Genomic DNA, 21469 nt, shown 5'->3' on the forward strand with positions numbered 1-21469 from the left:
ACCTATTTCATTCAAGAAGTCCATGAAAATGTCCAAGTAAATGTCATGTCATCTGCATATTATAATTGGTCAAGATGCTTGACCTTTATGTTGAAAAACCCATACATCATGTTTTGAATGACCCATGTGACATATGGATGGCTGTTTCCTTGTTATATTTAGCTTTGAGCATGGAGCATGTGCAGCACATTCTTGTGCATTTTTACTCAAAATAAGTCTTAGGTGTGTAGGACCTCAGCCTTATTCTCACAAACATGGAAGTTTCTCAGCTGTAGTTGCATGTGAAAATGTGCTGCCAAGACACAAATTTCAGAGAAACGCATAGGCCTTTCTTCCTAGTGTGCTGAGGACAGATGTCTAATACTACCCCAGTTACAGAGGCAGTCATAGACTGAGGAAGGTGGAGTCAGGTGTTTGTAAAAATGTGGAACATTTAGTGCACACACATATTCAGATTTCATATTGTGGCATTAAAATAAGCTTGAGTTCATTTAAGTCGTGTTTTTTCTTTGATGCCACTGTGAGAGAGTTGCTGTCCCGTCAAGGAATCTTCTAAGCTTCTAAAGAAGATTTAGCAGCTGATTCTGGCCACTCATAGTCACATGGTTATAGGTGTTTGTTTGCTGTGTACACAGTCAGTGCTGTGCAATGTGCAGTCAATGTGCATAAGCAGCTCCAAACAGATGATTAACAAAGCTGTGCCAGCCCCAATCTTCAGACCGAGGGAATGAAAAGAAGAACCGGAGCTCAGCCAAGATCACTGTGTGAAACTGTTAAGAACATAGGAAGTTGTCTTAGCCTGAGTCAGACCACGGGACCATCAAATTTACAATCATCTACGCTGATTTCAGGCTGGTGTTTTCCTCACACCTACCTGGAGATTCTTGGGCACTTAGTGGTGGCCCTTCCCGGGTGGCCCTTTGACCACACAGATGCTGATCTGTGTGGTCAAATCTTGGAAGAGATTAACATCTCTTTGGGGCTGTCTAGGAAGGGCAACCAAGCCACAGTGCTGGATACAGAGGGAGCTTCTTGTGAGGCATCTGCTTACATGCAGGACAGTTGATCTAGAATGTGCATTCAGCCACATGCCTTGGACAAGTTCATCCTTTGACATTTGATCAGCAGCTAAGCCAGATGAGCAAATTAACTTTGTGATGCGTGTAGCAATGACAGAAATTGCTTTTTTTTATAAGATATTTATTAAGATTTTTTAAAGTATTACAATAAAAATGAAAAAAATAACAAAAATACAAAATAAAAATAGTTAAAAACACACAGATTTTCCATTGCTTATTTTCCTTTAGCTTGTTTCCCGGACCTCCTCATACCTCCCTTTTTTGTATTCCACTTCAAATTGTTGGTTCAGCAAATCCTTACCATTAGATTTTTACCTATTTATAACCCTTTTTTCATATTCTCTTAAAGCATTACAGCTGGAAACCACTTAATTTCTATCCAACATCATTCTAACATTCATTAATTTTACAATATTTCTGTAGATAGTCTTTGAATTTCTTCCAATCTTCTTCCACCGACTCTTCTCCCTGGTCTCGGATTCTGCCAGTCATTTCTGCCAATCCCATATAGTCCATCACCTTTGTCTGCCATTCTTCCAAAGTGGGTAGATCTTGTGTCTTCCAATACTTTGCAATGAGTATTCTTGCTGCTGTTGTAGCGTACATAAAAAAAGTTCTGTCCTTCTTTGGCACCAATTGGCCGACAATGCCCAGAAGAAAGGCCTCTGGTTTCTTCAGGAAGGTATATTTAAATACCTTTTTCATTTCATTATAGATCATTTCCCAGAAAGCCTTAATCCTTGGGCACGTCCACCAAAGGTGAAAGAATGTACCTTCAGTTTCTTTACATTTCCAACATTTATTATCGGGCAAATGATAGATTTTTGCAAGCTTGACTGGGGTCATGTACCACCTGTATATCATCTTCATAATATTCTCTCTTAAGGCATTGCATGCCGTAAACTTCATACCTGTGGTCCATAACTGTTCCCAGTCAGCAAACATAATGTTATGTCCAACATCTTGTGCCCATTTAATCATAGCAGATTTCACCGTTTCATCCTGAGTATTCCATTTCAACAGCAAGTTATACATCTTTGACAAAATCTTAGTTTTGGGTTCTAACAGTTCTGTTTCTAATTTTGATTTTTCCACCTGGAAGCCAATTTTCTTGTCCAAATTATATGCCTCCATTATCTGATAATAATGAAGCCAATCTCGCACTTTGTTTTTTAGTTTCTCAAAACTCTGCAGTTTCAGTCTATCTCCCTCTTGTTCCAAAATTTCCCAATATTTCGGCCATTTGGCCTCCATATTGAGCTTTTTCTGGGCTTTTGCTTCCATTGCAATGACAGAAATTGCTGTCGGTGTCCCCAGGTAAAATAGCCAGCTCACACTAGGGTTTCTCCAGACAGCCATATACCCAAGTAATACCATTGCACAGAGAAAATAAAATACTCTGTGTCTGAACAATGTAAACACTGGGCACTGTCTCCATCACTGAATGCAGCCTTGTATTAACTGTGCAAGCCGAGCCAGGTGTTATAAGCTCACACTTGCATTTCAGATGGTAATAATAATAACAACAACAACAATTTTATTATTTATACCCCGCCCATCTGGCTGGGTTTCCCCAACCACTCTACAGCATATCTAAAGACATAATAAAAACATCAAGTCTTAAAAACCTCCCTATACAAGGCTGCCTTCAGATGTCTTCTTAAAGCTGTGTAATTCTTTATCTTCTTGACATCTGAAGGGAGGGAATTCCACAGGGAGGGCGCCACTACCGAGAAGGTTGAAGCCCTTTTCTTACAATTCTGTGTGTAGGACTTGGGAGATCAGGATTCAAATCCCCACTTAGCCATGAAGCTTGCTGAGTGAACTTGGGCCAGTTGCTGCCTCTCAGCCCAACCTCGCTGGGTTGTTTTGGGGGTTCATTGAGGAGTGGGGAGACCAAGTACGCCACCTTGAGCTCCTTGAAGAAAAAGGTAGGCTTTAAATACAACAAACAAATAAAGACAAGATGAAAATCAGACACATCATTATTCTTATTAAATGGGAGAATTCTTATTTTGGTCTTCATGGAGATACGTGAGACTTCAAAGCCTCAACGGATTGCCACTTCTAAAATGAGCACCTCTCCAAAAGGTAGTAAAAGTGCAGAAAAACAGATTCTGTGGTCTAAATTTCCCCTGAAACTGCTTAACCACAGAAATGGTTTTGTACCTATATCAATCTTTCCCTCTCACAGTTCTCTTTTTCTGAGCAGTTTGATGTGGGAATTGACAAAAGTTGACGCATAAAGGAGAAGTCCTTCCCCAAACCATTCTCTTTTTTATTTCTCCTTCTCCTTCCCCTGCCCAAATACTCACATCTTTGAGAACAGCAAAATGACACTTCTGGGAAACTGATTTGTTCTTATGTTCCATATGTTTGCTGCATGATGTACAATGGCACAATAGGAAACTGCCTTATATCAGGTTAGACAAATGGGCCATCTAGCTCAGTATCAGCTATGCTGATTGGCTGTGGCCCTTCAGGGCTTTAGGCAGAGAGAGTGGAATTCCAAGTTGCACTTGGTCAAATGTTCCATCTGTGCTCCCCCCCTGAACACTGTTCTGAAGGTTCTCCCAGTTCCCCTCCACCAAGCCAATTGAAGATGTTGAGGGACCTGAAAGAAGAGAGAGGAGAAGGCTGTACTTCCCCAAGTGGAAGTATTTGCACGAGGCTTTCACGGACTAAGCAAATCCAGTCCAGGATGGAACCAGGGACCTTCTGCAGGCAGGGCATGTGTCCTGTTGTGCCAGTGCTATGAGCAGGCCTGGGATGTTGCTGGCTCAGCAAGTCTATCAAGACTTATGTGCCAACAACAGGCACCATTGTGAGATGCAATGAAATGATATTGCAAAAGTCATTCCATGGCTGAGAAATTGGGTGGACAAAGGGCAACTCAATCATGTACCATCCAGATGGGTCCTTTGACCACAACAAGGACAACTGCACAGGGACAAACCTATGATCTTCATCTGATAACAAGCTTTGTGTGTTAAGAAATACGCTAAGAAAGTGAACTGAGAGTCCAAATCTTCCCTCCAATATTAGAAGTTTTAGGCTACTATTTTATCAACCTCAGCCCCCTATCCATAATACAGTGGCTGGCCAAACTTACAGGTCCGCTTGTAATTATTACAAATACAGATTACTTTGAGTACCTGAAATTCACCATTAACAGGCTAGATATAAGCATTTTTATGTCATAATACTGGTGAGAGCCTACAGCAACAGGCAAATTTGCTGAAGTGACTTTAACTGAAGTTACTGCAGCTAATGTTGGAAGAACCAATCTTCTTTGTCAACACAGCTTCAAATATTGGTAGGTAAGGATTAAGGGATGTACGGTCTTATAGAAGACGGAATAATCAAAAGGCGCCATTTCCCAGCTTATCTTTTTTAAAAAACAAAAATTACCATTATTGGTAATGGGTAAAAATTCAGAGCTGACACAAAAATCTATTAACAAAATCCCCCTAGGCCCATTTCCCATTTCCCACACAGGAGTTTCTTTACATTTGGTTTCCCTGTCACTGAAAATGGTCTTAAAGCAAGCATATAAATTATTAAATGTCGCTAATTTTTTCTACTTTGAGGCTATTGCATACAACTGGGAATGTGCAAAAATGGGCTTTTATTCAAACTGTCTGTAGCAATTTTTTAAAAGAAATAAATATTTGTTGCTTTTAAGGTGTTGCATTAATTTTATTTTTATGCTGAGGAAAAATACCTTTCTCCCTCATACTGCAACACATTATTAATTCAAGGTATTTATCTGCTTGTTTTTCTTGACCTCTCTTCTGGCTCTCCGGTAAATCAGACACTTTCAAAACCTCATGCCAACACCTCTTTCCTGAGATGAAAGATAATGGAATTCTAACAGCTATACTGTATAGATCAAAAGATAAAGGGCATTGCCTGATGCAGACATAAGCTCAAGATGAAGAAATGGTTCAATAGCATCAGCTTCTATTGGCTATTATATCACCTCTCTTCTACAGGCTAAACAAGCCTAGCTTCTGTAACCTTTCCTTTAGGCCTTTGTGACCTGATACTTGGATCTAAGGGAGTGGATGATGCTGTGATCTAAACTACAGAGCCTCTTGGGCTTGCCGATCAGAAGGTCGGAGGTTTGAATCCCCATGATGGGGTGAGCTCCCATTGCTCTGTCCCAGCTTCTGCCAACCTAGCAGTTCGAAAGCACACCAGCATGTGTAGATAAATAGGTACTGCTACAGCATGAAGGTAAACAGCGTTTCCATGCGCTCTGGCTTCCTTCACGGTGTCCCATTGCACCAGAAGCAGTTTAGTCCTGCTGGCCACATGACCCAGAAAGCTGTCTGTGGACAAACGCTGGCTCCCTCAGCTTGAAGCAAGAGGAGTGCTGTACCCCAGTCGCCTTTGACTGGACTTAACCATCCGGCAGTCATTTACCTCCCCCACCCTACTTGGACTGCAATGATTCTTTGGTATAAATATAACTGTTGACCAAGAGACCCTGCTAAACCAGATCCTTCTCAAGACCAACCATCAAGGCATGGTGGAAGATATCTCAGTTGCATAAACACTTTACTATGAAAAGAATATTAAAATTCATGCACATTGAGATTGCCTTAAAACTAATTTTGTTTCCATTCGGAACACCTCCTTTGTAGCATTTTATTTTTGGATGCAGTTACATTCCAGCATAGCTTCAAGTGCCACTAATGAGGTTCCAGAAGGTAGCTTCTCATTAAGCCTATGCATCTTCTTTGAGCATGAAGAGGTGGCCTCTCATGCAGGCAATTCAAGATGCAAATCACACATACAAATGTATGGATTATGTCAGTAATGAAATATACAAATTCAAAATTTTACATATACTGTAGCTAATTCGGGGAGCTTCTTGGTGAAAACAGGACTGTTGACGTTGGTTGCAGATTTATTACATTCCTTATATTCAAGCTAGATGAATTGTTCTACATTGCACGATCCATTGTGCCCCCTACTGTCTGCTGTGTAGTATTTTGACAAGTTACTGGAATTCAAAAATTTAGCATTACATTTCATTTTCTAAAATAAAGTTGACGTTTTTAAATGGCTTTGAGAAACAGTATCTAATGGGTGCGCGAGACAAATTTGTGTTTATTTCTTCTACTTGTATACATTTTTCTGCCTTCCCATTTGGGCATGTTTAAGGAGTGTATTCAGTATAGGAGAGTCCAAGCCACTGCAAACACGGACTGAGCAGGAAGACCAAACTGTTGGCCGTGGATTGTGGAGTTCCAAGGAGGTATCTATTGAGATCATTGTGATTGTGGGATGGGAGGTTATTGTTTATTTTTTGTTCTACTTGTATTTTTGTCTTGTTAAATGCCCTGAGTTCTTCGGATGAAGGGCGGTAAAGGTAAAGGGACCCCTGACCATTAGGTCCAGTAGTGTCCGACTCTGGGGTTGCGGTGCTCATCTCGCTCTATAGGCCGAGGGAACCAGCGTACAGCTTCCGGGTCATGTGGCCAGCATGACTAAGCCGCTTCTGGCGAACCAGAGCAGCGCACAGAAACGCCGTTTACCTTCCTGCCGGAGCAGTACCTATTTATCTACTTGCACTTTGACATGCTTTCGAACTGCTAGGTTGGCAGGAGCAGGGACTGAGCAATGGGAGCTCACCCCATCATGGGGATTCGAACCGCCGACCTTCTGATCGGCAAGTCCTAGGCTCTGTGGTTTAACCCCCAGCACCACCCGCGTCCCTTTTATGAAGGGCGGTATATAACTTTAACAAACAAGGTGCTGAGTTAGTGACCCCAACCTATTATTTTATTATTCTCTATAACCTTCAATATTTTTCCCCAATATGATCTAATTTTGTCACATCTCCATATACCTTTCTTTTCCATTTCTAACACTTATCAACAAGATTAGGAAAGATTTCAGTTAAACACTTGGTGTTTGGTACAAGCAATAAAGCATCTTGAATATTGTCAGAGATAATATAGAGATTAGAGGGGGGTGGTCTCTGTCATTCACCATCTGTGATAACTTTCTACACATGTTGCATCAAGCAGTAACTATTTTCCCTAGGAGGCTGAACAAGCTTGCTTGCAAGTTGTCTTCTTTGAGCAGATCTAAGTCTTTCCCTTATTTGTTTGGTTGCACAGTGTCCACTCATACAATTTTGTTTGGAGCATCATAATTCATCCCAGAAAACACACCAAGTGAAAACCACGTTTCTAAGCCAGGGAGACGTTTTATTGGGTAGAAATTCTAACAGGGGAAAGGATGGATCTACTCAGCCAGGAGAGCAGAGTGTATAGGCTTCAAAGTCCGACGGCTGATTTGGTTCAGCTTGAGCAGCTCCATGGGGCGCCTCTTTGTGCGCGGCGGCTGACACAGCAAGTCATCCAGAGTCTGAGAAATGGTCTGTCCTGAGGCTTGCAGCTTGGCGACGATTTCTTCAAACTGGACATGGAGAGTTGGGATGTCTTCCAGCTTCTCTCTGGCTGTAGCCAGCTATGAGAAAACAACAGCAAAGAGATCAGCAACTAGAAGCAGAAACATTACCTTATACACACTACACCTCTTGACCTCTTGGCTGATCAAAGCTCACCAAGAGGGTATGATCCAGGGTGTGGCCAATCATCTTTGTGGGAGGGAGCAGACCCAGCTATCTTGAACGTATAAAATAATGGAAGCAGTGGTTCCTGGACCCAGTGGCGTGTGGTGAATCTTTTTGTTGGGGGGCAGTTAGGGCCAGAGGTGTCAGTTTGTGAAGGTGTTTTTTGGGGGGGTGGGGGGCTGGCATCACGTGTGTGATGTTGTGATGTCACACAATCAGCATCACACCTCCTTCCCTAAGCTGGGCAGAAGCTTCCTGGGCTTTGGGAAGGTGGCACCAGGGGAACATTTAGGGGGCTACCCTAGTCCCCTGACCATACACCACTGCCTGGACCCATGCCATAAGGTCAGGGAAACATTTTATTGGGTAGAAGTTCAGAATAGGGCATACAAGAGAACAAACATACAGCAAAGATGGAGATCCTGTCACCCTCTCCTCCATATGTTGCTGGTCTACATCTCCAGTCGTTACTGGCCAATCACCATGCTGGTAGGAGATGATGGGAGTTTGAGTCCAACAACATCTGGTAGGTCACACATGGCCTACCTCTGCTATGAAGACTGTTGACGGTCACCCACTGGCTTCCAAAGTAACCATCCACTTACCACTTCCATACAGAACTCTGGTTTTTTCACAAAACTTGAAACACTGGACTCTGAAGCCTTTTTCAGTCTCCGGACAAGGTCTTCTAGGTCACCAGTTGCAACCTGAAGAAGAATCTTGAACAAAACAAAACAAAACAAAACATTAATGAGTAAAGCTTTAATAACTTATGGATTAGGTAAAAACAAAAAAACCAACCACTGGTAATGTTATTGTTTTATTCTTTTTGCATACCACTTTTACAATCAAGAGGCATATAAACGTTGTGGAATTAAAAAAAATAAAAGCATGAAAACAGCACATTTTCTAAGGAAGCCCCCCTCCCCCAAATATTCTGTGTGGCTTCCCTGGAGAGGAAATGTGCCTAAATGAAATTAAATAAATTACTTTGAAGGAAAACGGCTTTGCACACTGGATGTATAGTTGTATGTTCTAACAAACCAAGTCAGAAGGATTATGAATTATATACTGTGGAGTGGGACGTGGGGATGCCTGGGAAAAGAAGAAGCAGGACTTGCTACTAATTCACTGTATTTTTCGCTCTATAAGACGCACCAGACCATAAGACGCACCTAGTTTTTGAGGAGGAAAACAAGGAAAAAAATATTCTGAATCCCAGAAACCAGAACAGCATGAGGGATCGCTGCACAACGAAAGCAGCGATCCCTCTTGCTGTTCTGGCTTCTGGGATAGCCGCGAAGCCTGCATTCGCTCCAAAAGACACACACACATTACCCCTTACTTTTTAGGAGGGGAAAAAGTGAGTCTTATAGAGCAAAAAATACGGTAGTTAATTGCAGCCTGTTTACTCCAGTCTTCTGCTTGCCTCACTCGCTGCCGACAGCAGAAATTTGTATTTTTCACTTTCATTTACTCATCCTTTCCTGTTTCCCATCCCCTCTGCCTTCCTCTTCCTCAGTTCTGCACCAGCCACCACCTGACTCTGTTGCTCTATTTATTTCCCACATTGTGCCCCCTTCCTCTGACTACTATGTTCATGAGCTCCTTGCCCCTTAGAGTTTAAGTGCTACCATAGTCCTCTCCCCACTGAGCTTTCCTGTTACGGCCCCTCCTGTCCCTAGCGGCTGTGTGAGCATTTTCCCTCAGCCAAACTGAACTTTCACCTCTCTAACTGAAGATGGGCTGTGTTACAGTTCACAGCTCCACTGTCATGGAATGTTTAGTTGACAACAAGTTTGAATATATTCCGTAAGATCACTGAATTAACATCCATCAGCATCAGAGGCTTTGCACATTACAAGATAAAACACCTCAAATCTTTGGTTATTCGTATGTAGAAGTGAGGAGTAGAAGCTAGGTAGCCGTTTATAACATACCCTTTCAATTTAGAGGGTCTGTCAAACAGCAATCCTAAAACTGTTCGGAAATAATCCAGAAAACCCCCAAGAGAACTGGATTTTTTTCCAGAACAGCATCAAATGAAGTGGTATCTTGTGTGTCTAAAGTTGTTCAAAGCAGTGGACAACCTTCCATTTTAAATTTAAAAACCCACACATTTATTATTATTATTATTATTATTAATTAACTAATTAAATTTCTATGCAGCCCAATGCATTTCCCATTCATGGCTCAGGAGTAACATACAAAATCCAGCAGACTTACTGTCAGATTAGTGGAAATTCTGCTTTCTGTGTTTATGATGTGAGAATAGAAGGAGCGAGCCCTGGAAATATCATTCTAGGAAGAATAAAAAGAGACAATAAATCAAACTGTGCACGTAAAACAAAGCTGTGCTCAGCATTTCATTAAAGTTGGTATTATTAAGGACCTCACAGCTATACAGCACGTGAGCTTGGATTCTTTAAGATCTCTGACTGGGGACTGAGTATCTGATTTAGAGAGAGATGGACTGGCTGAGGTCCTTTGCCAGAATGCTTACAAAAATGGTACATAAAGGCCACCAGGGGGCCAAATAAAGATGGCCCAGGGGCCACTTCTGATCTAGAGTGTGCCAGCCAGCCATCTGTTGTCGTTCGTTTTGTGACCCTTTCTTTTTATTTACTTTGAGTTTTCAAGCTGATGGGCTGTATTTAATGCCGTTACAGTTTTGATTCCTATCCCAACAAAACGGGTACCGTAGGAAGCTCCCCCCTAAATATTCTAGAAAATGATGTATGATGCATATGACATACCACAATTGTTTATGTAGTACCAGTGTATTCAAGTTTCCCTAGGAATGGGGGGAGAAATGGGTCCAGGAAAAATGGAGTGCATGTTATTGTTACATGCAGAGACTCCAGGAACCCTGACAATAAATCAAAACCATCCAGTACCTGTTTCAAAGCAAATACTACTGCAAAGTAGTAAACTCTTCTTGATATATTAACTCCTTTGAGCTGTCCCTCTTCAAGTAACGTAGTAAAAATTCTTCTGGACTCCGAGTTGTTCTGCAGAATAAAAGATTTCAATGCATGAATGGCTCACAGCTCAGATCCACGGGATAAAGCCACCGCCCTACTGCCTGAATGCCAACAGTTAAGGTACTTCGAAGCTTTCCAGAAAGTTTACACTAGACACACATACAGCCCACTGATTACAGAATTTGAAAATGCGCTACTTTTTAGACTCCAATGCCAAAAGTGATGAGCATTCCATCCTAAAGTTGCATGAGGTGGAATGATGGGCTGTGGAAGTTTTAGCGCTTCTTTAGACTTGGAATAGAGGGAAGAAGGCACTTCCAGATGCAGAAAGGAACATATATATGTGTCTTTGTGGAATGTAAGCTTTATTTACTAGTACGAGATATAGATGTTTATGCATGCTAGGGATTAGCTCCTTACATAAAAAGAAAAAGGTGAACACAACAGATTCTATTAACCATTCCTACATAAACATTTTAGAGCACGGGTGTCAAACACAAGGCCCGTGGGCCGAATCCAGCCCGCCAGACCTCGTCATGTGGCCCGTGTAGCTAGTCCATCGATCCAAGACCTCCCCCCTCCCCGCCTTTACCTTAGTTTCCCCTTTGCAAGGCCCACGTAGGGGTGGGGTGGGGCGGGGGGAGGCAGCGGCTAGAGCTGCTGCCGGGTCCTTCGAAGCCGGATACGCAACGTTCGAAAGGGGCGGACCTCCTCGGCGCGCGGCCAATAGGGAGGAGGGTAGGGAGGAGGAAGAGGAGTGGCTTAAGACCTTGTGAATGGGGAGGGTGTCAAGCTGGTTTTGTTCCCTTGGAATATATATATATATTTTTAAGAATTGGAAGGAGCCCAAATGGTCATTTAGTCTTACCCCCTGCAATGGGGGAGTGGGTGGAGGCTGGTCTCCCTGTATAGATGCAATCAAATCATGTAGCATGTGTTTTGGCTGGAAGTAAGTGAAGAAGCTACCTTCTGTAACCTTACTCAGGAGTAAGAGACATAGGGGGCTTACTCCCAGGTAAGCGGATCTAGGATTGTAGGCTTACACAGAACAAGTCCTTCAAAAAGGTGCTGGCTGCAACCCGTAACATAGGGTACTCCACTGAGCACAGGGGAGCTAGTTATTACTTACATTATTACAAAAAACAGTAATAATTGAATGCAGTGACAATAATTTATGATAATAAAGAGTGGACACATAGTCCTACAGATACAACCGGCCCTTTCAGGGTGACCAAACTGCTGATGCGGCCCCCGATGAATTTGAGTTTGACACCCCTGTTTTAGAGTAAGTGCATCTGAGCCCAGGGGGGTAAACAGGAATGTGCTCTTGTGCATCATGAGCTTTATGCAAACCCAGATGACTCCTGAAGTAGTGAATAAATATCTGGACATGCATCTCATGAACTTTTCTTTAGCCCCCAAATGGCTCCTAATCTTTTTTTTAAAAAAAATTAAATTAATTTTGTAAACACGGAATGTCTCCCAATTTTAAAACGTTTAAGAACGTAAGACCAGCTCAATGGCCCATTTAATTCAGCATTCTGTTCTGACAGTGGCCAATCAGATCCTTAGAGGCAGCCCAGGAATGCAACAGCATTTGGTAAGTTTAAATGATCTTAAAAACTTCTTGTTTTAATCAAAGCCTCTTGGTTGAAACATAACCCTTTGCCACATATTTGGTTGTAAACCATAATCTCTTTAGTCAAGAGCAGTCTTATTATCTACTGCTGGTTGTCATTTTTTTCATTGTTCAACTGTATTGTTTGTGCATGCCCTCTCTTAAGTTGCCATAAGTGGTGCGTGCTTAAAATATGAGATATAAACTTACTAAAAAAGTTGCTAAGACTGTTGTGTGTCTCATACCCAGGCCAACTGCCTGCTTAGATGGGGTTGCACTCCCTCTGAAGGAGCAGGTATATAGTCTGGGGCTACTCCTGGATACACCTTACTCATCAGAGATGCAAATGACCTCTATGGCTAGGAGTCCCTTTTACCAGCTTCACTTGGCACACCAGCTATGGCCATATCTGAATCAGGAAAGTCTGGCCACTTAGTCAAGGCACTGGTGACTTTGAGACTGGATGACTATAATTTGCTCTATGTGGGGACTCCAGCTAGTTCAAAAGGCAGCAGCTAGACTGCTGATGGCTGACAGCATGCAACACCTCTGCTAAAACATATGCCTGGCTGCCAATATACTACTGGGCCAAATTCAAGGGTCTTGTATTCATATACAAGGGCCTTAAATAACTTGGCCCCAGGTTTACATTAAGGACCAACTAAGCCCTTACATCCCAGCTCCATCACTGAGACCATCCTGAGAAGGAGAGTGAGTTGTTCCCTGTGGTTCAGAAGTCCAACTAGTTTCAACCAGAAGTCAAGAATTTAATGTCACTGGTCCCATGCTATCGAATACTCTTCCAGCAGAGATTTGACCATCATCCAAACTGGTAATTTCCATTTATGTATTGAAGACTGCCTACAGGCCTATAGAGTTGTTTAAATTTTCTCAGGGTCAGCCAGTCATGCTTATGGTTATTATTTATGTATTGTTTTTAATTGTTTTACAGTGCCTGTGTGTACACTGCCTCCATATATTACATTCATTATTTTTTGGAAATAAATATAAATCAATAAGTAATATTCCAGAAAGAAAAGAAAAGAAAACCACCTTTAGGTTTCACAGCATTTCCAATATTCATCTTTCTTGCATTAAAAAACCCTAGAAGCAATTCTTTAACACTATGTGTTCTTACCAGCTTGTAGCATATCGCAACTGCGAGCAAATAGGTATCACTGCTGAATTTGACACCTTGTCTCTTCATTTCTACTAGCACTTCCAGAGCACCTGTCAAACAGACTTTCAGTTATTGTTACTTCCATCATTTTCTGATTAGCGTATTAACTGCTAATTAATAACACTTCTGAGAACCCTAAGCTGAGTTCTGAAAAATAATTATCATTTGTAAAAAAAACCCCAAAACTTTGCAGATGAGATGCATAGCACTTTATATAATCCACTTACTAAGGCTATGCAAATTTAATGGAAGTTTTATAGTATGTACAACCAAAATAGGGGAATATACTAGGTATACCAATTTTCACTGATTAGGATTTTAGCAATTGTGATTTTGACAGAACAAAATGCCATACAAACTATATGCTTGGAGTTGAATCTAACTAAATCATTGCACACATAGAACAATTTGTACAAGCACAACCAAACTTCCCTTCCCTCCCACAAATCTGCACAAAGGCTGGGGGAACCCCTGGAACTGGTTTTAAGGGTGCACGGGAGGGTAATGATTTAGCTGGATACAATGGTTTCATCCTAACACACCTAAAGTAGCACACACAAATTAGGAAAGGTGGTCAAGGGCCTTTTTAGACTGTCATAGGTTTTAGCGCATTAATGCTACAGTCCTAGGGTTTGCTTCCAAGTAGACAGACATAGGATTGCACCAGTGATAAGTGACGCAGATAGTAACCTCCCTCCTGCCCCCACCCCAATGATAGCAATGGTTTTTAGCAACCAGCATGGCATGTTCTGGGAAAGGATCCATTTCGAATCACTCATGATTATTTGAAGAAGAAAACTGCACATTTTACACAAGTGCATCAACCTCCCATGTGCATGTTCTTCGTACGAGGAAGTTATGGTGGCCAGAACTGTGTCCTGTTTGGAAAGAGTCCAATGCAGTAGTTCCGAAGCTTTGGAAATCTGTCTCCAAAGAGCTCCCTCCCTGTTGTCTTCTGGAAGACAAAATTAAGGGAACAACCCTACTCACAAGACTACCTCCCAGGCTGGACTCCTTTGGAAGCTGGTAGACTCACTTTTTTGGAGGTTTTTAAAACAGAGGTTGGATGGTCATCTGTCAGGCATTCTTTAGCCTTGCAGGGGGTGGGACTAGGTGACCCTTTGGCTCTACAGTTCTATGATTCTATAAGAAGCTGGCATCAAGCAAGCCAGGGTGAGTAAAACTGGCATACCAGGTTCAAACTATGTTCGGCAACAGGCTGCTGATGCTCTGCCTAAACCTGGCAGAGGGAAAACAAGCCTCCTAAATAGTGCTCTGTGCCAGGTTGCCAGGTCATGCGACTGAGCTGAACAGGCTTAGCCTAAGCCCCGCATTCCCACCCCCACCATGCCCCCACCACACTCCCTTTTCGGGATTTGCAGCCTCGGCCAGATGAACCCCAGCTGAGCTGGGATGAGCAAATTTCACTGGCAAATCACATATCATCAGCTGGGCATCATCACCGGGGACTTAATGCTAGCTGAGCATGGAATCAACCAGCTAAGCTTAATATCTGCTGCATCCTAAGCAGCTCATTGCAGTGGATCTCGCCATAGGATTGCTCCCTAAGATGCTTCTGATTAAGAAAACCTTCTGCCACTGAGCTACTGGTTTCTTTTGTTCTCTACTGTTTTTTACCTGATGGTTGTTGTATGTAACTGTACTTTAAAATTGGAGCTTTGGTTTTTATTGTTTTGAAAATACGTACAAAGCTCTGAGATGTTATGAAAAAAGGAATACAATTTTAAATAAACATCCCCACCCCCAGCATGCAGCTCCTTTGTATATGTGCTTCCTCAAAAGGTTGGTGACATTTTCTCCCAAGTCTGTGTACGGACTGCAATCTTTAGGTTGCAATCCTATGCACGTTTTCCTAAAAGTTAACTCCACTGAACTCAAAGCATCTTGTCTCCAAGTAGACAAGAAGATCACACTGCACATGTGCGAGATGGGGTGAGGGTGAGAATATGTGGTGTTCAGAAAATATAGCATGTTTTCTTGCAGCGATTAAAAAATTCCCAGGCTCATGAAAGGCATCTGCTTGGCTGAGAGCAAAGGCAGGAAGTTAGAAGATGAAAAAGTGTTACCAAAAAAGATCCATAAAAGCCCTAATCATGAGTTGTATGATTACATTGGATGAGAGAGATCAAGTGTTCAATGAGTACTCTTCAATTATATTTGCAAAATGTGTTTCAGCTCTTTTAATACCCATGAGTGATCACATCAGGTTTTGCCAGCTCAAAAGATCAACCAATTCAGTGTCAATTATAGCACTTTAATATTCTATTTTTTCATATCAGAGACAGTTTCGCTGTCAATAATATATTCCTTTTTAGGGATCTTACGCTACTTACTTTCATAATGACCTTTTGTAAAGAGCAGATCCATCAAAATATTGAATGATGAGCTTTCTGAAAAGAAGCCGTGCAAAGCCTGAAGAATATAAATAACATCAGTTTGGGACAACCCACAGATATTGGTTATATCAACACCCAATTAATAGTTCAAACTGAAGCCATTGAACCCTCAAAGCTTGGGAGACAAAATTAAGGGTCTTAAAATTTCATTTTCAAACTCCTGACAGTTAGCATTCTATTAAGGCCTGTAGGAGACAACAGCTTCAAAACAACAACTTTTTTAAAAAAAACTTTCCCCCTCCCATTTAATTAATGCAAACCTTTAAATTTTTTCTTCATTTATCTTGTTTCTCTTTCTTCTTTTAACTTTTTAAAAAATTATCCTTTGATCTTACTCTCTTCATTTGTGCTTTTTGAATAAAGATATCTGCTTTGGTTAACAAATAAATACTGCAAATCTTTGCAGTATTTCTTATTTCTTGTTTTCCTCCCCTAAAAACTAGGTGCGTCTAATAGAGCGAAAAATACGGTATATACTTTTCACAGCTACCAATGGATTTAAGGGAGCTGGTATAGGGAAGAGTTCCCACTGGACTAGAGAAGAAAAGAGACGGGCGTGTTTCTGAATTCTACCTTGTCTTTGATGAGCTCCAGTGCCGTTGCTTCAAGATTCATTTCATAACACAGCCTCATAAAAAGAGGACCAAATTTGAAACCACCAAAGGCCACATTTTTGTTCTCAGCATGGTACCTGTAGAGAAGACATGGAATTTGTTGTGTGTGTGGCAATCTAGTTTTAAACAGCAGAGGGAAAAATAAATGCAGAAACAAGGTAGTCTAAATGAAAGGAACCTACATGCACATAGTTACTTGCTGCCTGCTTGTATGTGACTAGAAAACCGATCAGAGCCATTGCACAGAATTACCATGTGATGCAACATAAGAAAGAGGAGAAATGATATCTTTCAAGATCTGGCCCAAAACATTTTGGCACCTGAGGTGAACAACAAAATGGCACCTCCTTCCCCACCAGGGAAGAAGGGGTTAGTGAAGAGCTACATCAGGAACAAGGGGGGAGTGAAGATCTGCTGCTCCATAGATCCTGCTGCCTAAGGCAGTTGCCGTACCTTGCCTCAAGGGTGGGCCAGCCCTGTTCAGAATTAATCCTTTGCTCTGTCATAGACATAATACTAATTTTGGAAGATGGCACGGGATTCTAATTAATTATCTTCTTCTAGTCAGTATTTCGTGTTTCATAACATCAACTTGCAGATTGAACAGTAATTCTGTTCCCAATTTGCTGTTCTTCATTGACATCAGAGGCGTTTATTGGCTGATTCAACCTAATCAACTTGATTAACTTTCTGATAAAAATTGCATTTGCTTCACAGCAACAGCATTTTAGGATGATAAACCTGGATAGGCAGCCACAAGCAAATCATGTTATTTTACTTAGCTTTAAATGCATTTGCCTAGTGGGTACTAGTCAACAAAATATTTCTGCCAGCACACTGGGATCCCTGTATGCATGCCCTATGCCATCTCAATTTTGTTCTGGAGGGTTTTAAGGGGTACAAGGGGGGAGGAGATCATGCTGTTGCACAAGTACAAACCTTTGCACTGATGGAAAGTCCATTTTAGTGCTATGTTGAGCACAACCCAATGACCTAAGGCATGGACTGAAAACTTTGAAGTGTAACTGTATTAAGGCTGATCCTGTTAAAAATATCAAAGTTCCCTACTAACTGTTGCATGGTCCAGGATATTCTGGACTAAAGGAAATGCAAAAGAAGGAACTAGAATCTCTTGTTCTGAATTTTACCTGTATATCACCCTCTTGACTATTTCCACTTCATCTTTCGTCTGGCACAAATGCAGCAACAGTTTCAATTCATCTCTGAGAATTAGCATATTTTTCGCTAACTTGTCTTCAATAGTTTTGAAATATGTGTCTGAAACAGAATTAATAGTATATATTTATTTGTATTTAGGTTATATAGAAAAATCGTACTGTCAGTTTACATGCCTTATCCCAGTTACGGTAGTCATGGCCGGATTAGTTGTAGAGCGTACTGGGTTTCCCACCCACCTCCACAAAAACTTCTGCCCTCACACGTCACATTGCAATAGCTTTGCCCTTAAGTAGTGATCATCTACTGGGGGCAAGTCTAGTGCCTGGACCCTAGTGCCTGGGTGATGCCCAGGAGGAATGTGAACCCTTGCTCCCCAGCCAACCACAAAGGACATTTAGCACATACTGTATTGACCCAAATATAAGCCACACTTTTTTTCCAAATTCCTACTGTGAAAAGTTAAAGTGCAGCATATAGTTGGAACCAAGCGCTGTGCGCCCATCTCCTGGCACTACTGCCCTGAACAGGGGAGGTGGTAGTGCTGGGAGGCGGGCGCACAGCATGCTCAGAAGTAAGCGCCCACCCTCCCATCCCCCATTCAGGGTGGCAGTGCCAGGAGGCGGGCCTCATCTGCAAATAAGCCTTTAATTTAAAAGGTGTGACTTATTTGCGGGTGCGTCTTATATTCGGGCCAATACGGTATTTGCTCAAAACAAAGATAGAAGCTGCAGTTTCCCACAAAAAGCTTGCCCTCTTTTGAGAACATGTTTTGTTTTTATTGTCCGATGTTGTTCTGGCAGGGATGTAGTCCAGATGTTGATGGACTACAATTACCATCATCCCTGACTATTTGGCCCTGCTGGCTGGGACTGATGGAAGCTGGAGTCGAACAAATACCTAGAGGGACACAGATTCCCCATCCCCACACTACAGTATTACTGTGATGTTAAAATACTCCTAATAAATAAATAAAGGGATAATAATAAATAAATAAAGGGATGGAAACACAGATGCAGATAAAGAGACGTTTGAGCATACACCAGTTATGCAAAGGACAGAGAGCATTACCAAACACCAGAGAATTCCTCAATGTACAAGAACTATGAGAAGCCTCAATATGGCTTTTGCTCTGAGCCTGTGATGACTAGCAAAACCGTATCTGATAAACCACTGATTGCCTTTAAGCTTTGCAACATTAACTTGTGAATGGTTAAGTAAAGCATACACATCAGGGGTGGGGAATTGGAGGCTTTTAGGATGTTGTAGACCCACAGCATCTGGGGAGCTACGGGTTCCCCACCTCTGGTATACATGAAAGGGCTACCTTTCTTTTTTCTTTCTCTCTTAAGATTTTTATTAGGTTTTTTTCATGATACAGTACAGAAAACTAATGTAAATTAAAAACAAAAGCAACTACAAAAAATAAGAGTACAGAATCCCCTCTTAAAGGTCATTACCACCCACAGAAGGTTGCAGCCCCTCCCAGCTCTCACCTGGGATCTTTTCTTTCTCCTCCCAGCCTCTCACCCTGGGAGACCAACATTTCCCTGATGGGCTTACCTTTCTCGCCATATAGTTTATATCCCACTTCCAACTTATGTTGCTGAAATGCATGTAATTGCAAAACATCTTCTGTTAACAAATAACGTTTGGCTGAAAATGAAAGGGAGGAAAAGAGAGATATTCAGAATACACCATACACTTAAGGTTTCAATAATAGTCTCTATTTAAACCTTAGGCTGTGTAAAGAAAGAGGATGCTTTGTACTGTATATCTGTTTCAGAAATGCTCATTGGGGACTCACATCCCTTATGCAGATATAATATTCTTCTACTCAATAACTGTAAACGTTCTCTTGTAATATTTGGATAAGCTTAGAAAGTCTGTTCTAACCTATAAAAGCACATGACACAATAAATATCTGAATATCTGAAGAAGTGTGCATGCACACGAAAGCTCATACCAATAACAAACTTAGCTGGTCTCTAAGGTGCTACTGGAAGGGATTTTTTTATTTTTTACTTTGTTTTGACTATGGCAGACCAACACGGCTACCTACCTGTAACAATAAATATGTTTGCTTTTCTGTATTTTATTTCTCAGGTGCAGACTTATATTGACTGATGCCTTCCTAGCCTTCCTCACTTATACCTCCTGCTTTGCCCATGTTTCACCTCACGGTGCATGCCTTTTGAAAGGCACAGCTGAAAAGCACCCCTCTCTGCAGCTCCTCTTCTGCAATGTAAGTAGGCCTGCTCCAGTTAGAGGATTCCCTTGCTAACTGTTAACTACTTCAATAACTTGTCTGTTTGAAATAAAGATGTCACAGACTGGACATCATGGACCAAGGAGGCACACCTATAATTAGCTTCCCTTTGTCTAACTACCGCCAGAAATGATCATAAGAAAGCATTAGCCCTCATAAGCCAGAACAGAAAAGTATAGCAGCGCACAAGGCTAAAAACAGAAGCTTAGAATCATAGGCTTGAAGAGTTGGAACGGACCACAAGGGTCATCTAGTCAAAACCCCTGCAGGTAGAAGGAAAAAAAGGTATGCTGAGAAGACAGCTGTGGTTCTACTCAGAGTAGAGCCATCGGGTCATAGGCAACGCTGCTGCTCCACTAGCTCAGCAGTCTTTTTCAACTAACACTGGATACGACTATGTATCCTATGTATCCTATACTAGCCTTGAAAATGTTTTTACTTTTCAGTTGCTTCAGGATTTTTCATGGGCAGCAACTAGCGAATGCAATAATTAAAAATGCTTATGCACATGCAGAGGTTTATTGAGAAACAGCGTGCTCCAACACTGAACAATGTCCCCTTCTGAATTCACTGGGAAAGGCAGCAGCATTTATTTCAAATGAGTTAAAACTCTTCTCAAATACAAAACATGCCGGGTTAAGTTATTTGCGGCTATCCCTGTTTGCGCTTTTTCACTTTCTCTCTGCCGCCTGATGGAAGATCTCTGTGGATCTCATAGGCTGTACACACTCCACGCAACAGACTCCAATGCAGTAGTGACCTAGGGCTAGTTACAGGTAGGTAGCCGGGTTGGTCTGCCGTAGTCGAAACAAAATAAAAAAATTCCTTCCAGTAGCACCTTAGAGACCAACTAAGTTTGTTATTTTGACCAAACTGCAGGAGGCAGTGGAAGACAGAAATGCCTGGCTTTGGTCCATAGGGTCACGAAGAGTCGGACACGACTAAACAACAACAAAACGTTTGTTGTTGGTATAAGCTTTCGTGTGCATGCATCTGGAGAAGTGTGCATGCACACGAAAGCTCATACCAATAACAAACTTAGTTGGTGTCTAAGGTGCTACTGGAACGAATTTTTAAATTTTGTCTCCTAGGGCGTTCCACATTCATCCCTAGGTGATTAAAAAAGAGAGAAGGAAAGCCCGGCGCTTGAAACACGCGGAGCGTAACCACGCAGCTTCCCACATCCTAAAGGACCTTGGGTTGAGCACATCAGGCCTTTCCTGCGACGTCACGTTCGGGACTACAACTCCCAGCGTGCACCATTCCGCCACAGTAAAAAAACTTTGGCTTATGGCGCCGCAGTGGACGATGGGATATGCAGTCCTCCGGTTACAAGGTCGGCTCGGCGCGTTCCATAGAGCGTCTCTTTCTCTCCCCTGCAGCCTCCCCACCTGTGGCCCTTCACGCACCTCCTTGCGGGCAGCTCAGGCAGCCGGCCGCGACGAGCGTGCCCCGCATGCAGCGCCGGACGGTCTCTCGCAGGATTCCATTGGAACTGCCCACTGCCGCTGCCATTCTGTCCCCGGAACGTACCAAGAGC

General features: G+C 42.1%; 1 protein-coding gene across 1 annotated transcript; it reads right to left on the reverse strand.

Moving 5' to 3' along the window:
* Positions 1-7282: 7282 nt before the first annotated feature.
* Positions 7283-21469, reverse strand: PTCD2 (pentatricopeptide repeat domain 2). Its single transcript, XM_083577442.1, has 10 exons — positions 21339-21469; positions 19224-19316; positions 17633-17762; positions 16444-16561; positions 15808-15886; positions 13412-13503; positions 10569-10682; positions 9898-9972; positions 8277-8390; positions 7283-7565 (listed from the first exon to the last, which is right to left on the reverse strand). Exons 1-10 carry the CDS (start codon positions 21442-21444, stop codon positions 7341-7343), a joined length of 1146 nt encoding a protein of 381 aa, XP_083433568.1. The 5' UTR covers positions 21445-21469; the 3' UTR covers positions 7283-7340.

Source organism: Podarcis filfolensis (genome assembly GCF_964270895.1).
Source record: "Podarcis filfolensis genome assembly, chromosome: 11".
NCBI classification, from domain to species: Eukaryota; Metazoa; Chordata; class Lepidosauria; order Squamata; family Lacertidae; genus Podarcis; species Podarcis filfolensis.

Coding starts and splice junctions, on each gene's coding strand:
- PTCD2 (XM_083577442.1), bottom strand. CDS start 21,444: ATGGCAGCGGCAGTGGGCAGTTCCAATGGAATCCTGCGAGAGACCGTC. Junction 19,317..21,338: donor CCTGAGCTGCCCGCAAGGAG/GTGCGTGAAGGG, acceptor TTTCATTTTCAG/CCAAACGTTATTTGTTAACA. Junction 7,566..8,276: donor CAGAGTTCTGTATGGAAGTG/GTAAGTGGATGG, acceptor GTTTTCTCATAG/CTGGCTACAGCCAGAGAGAA.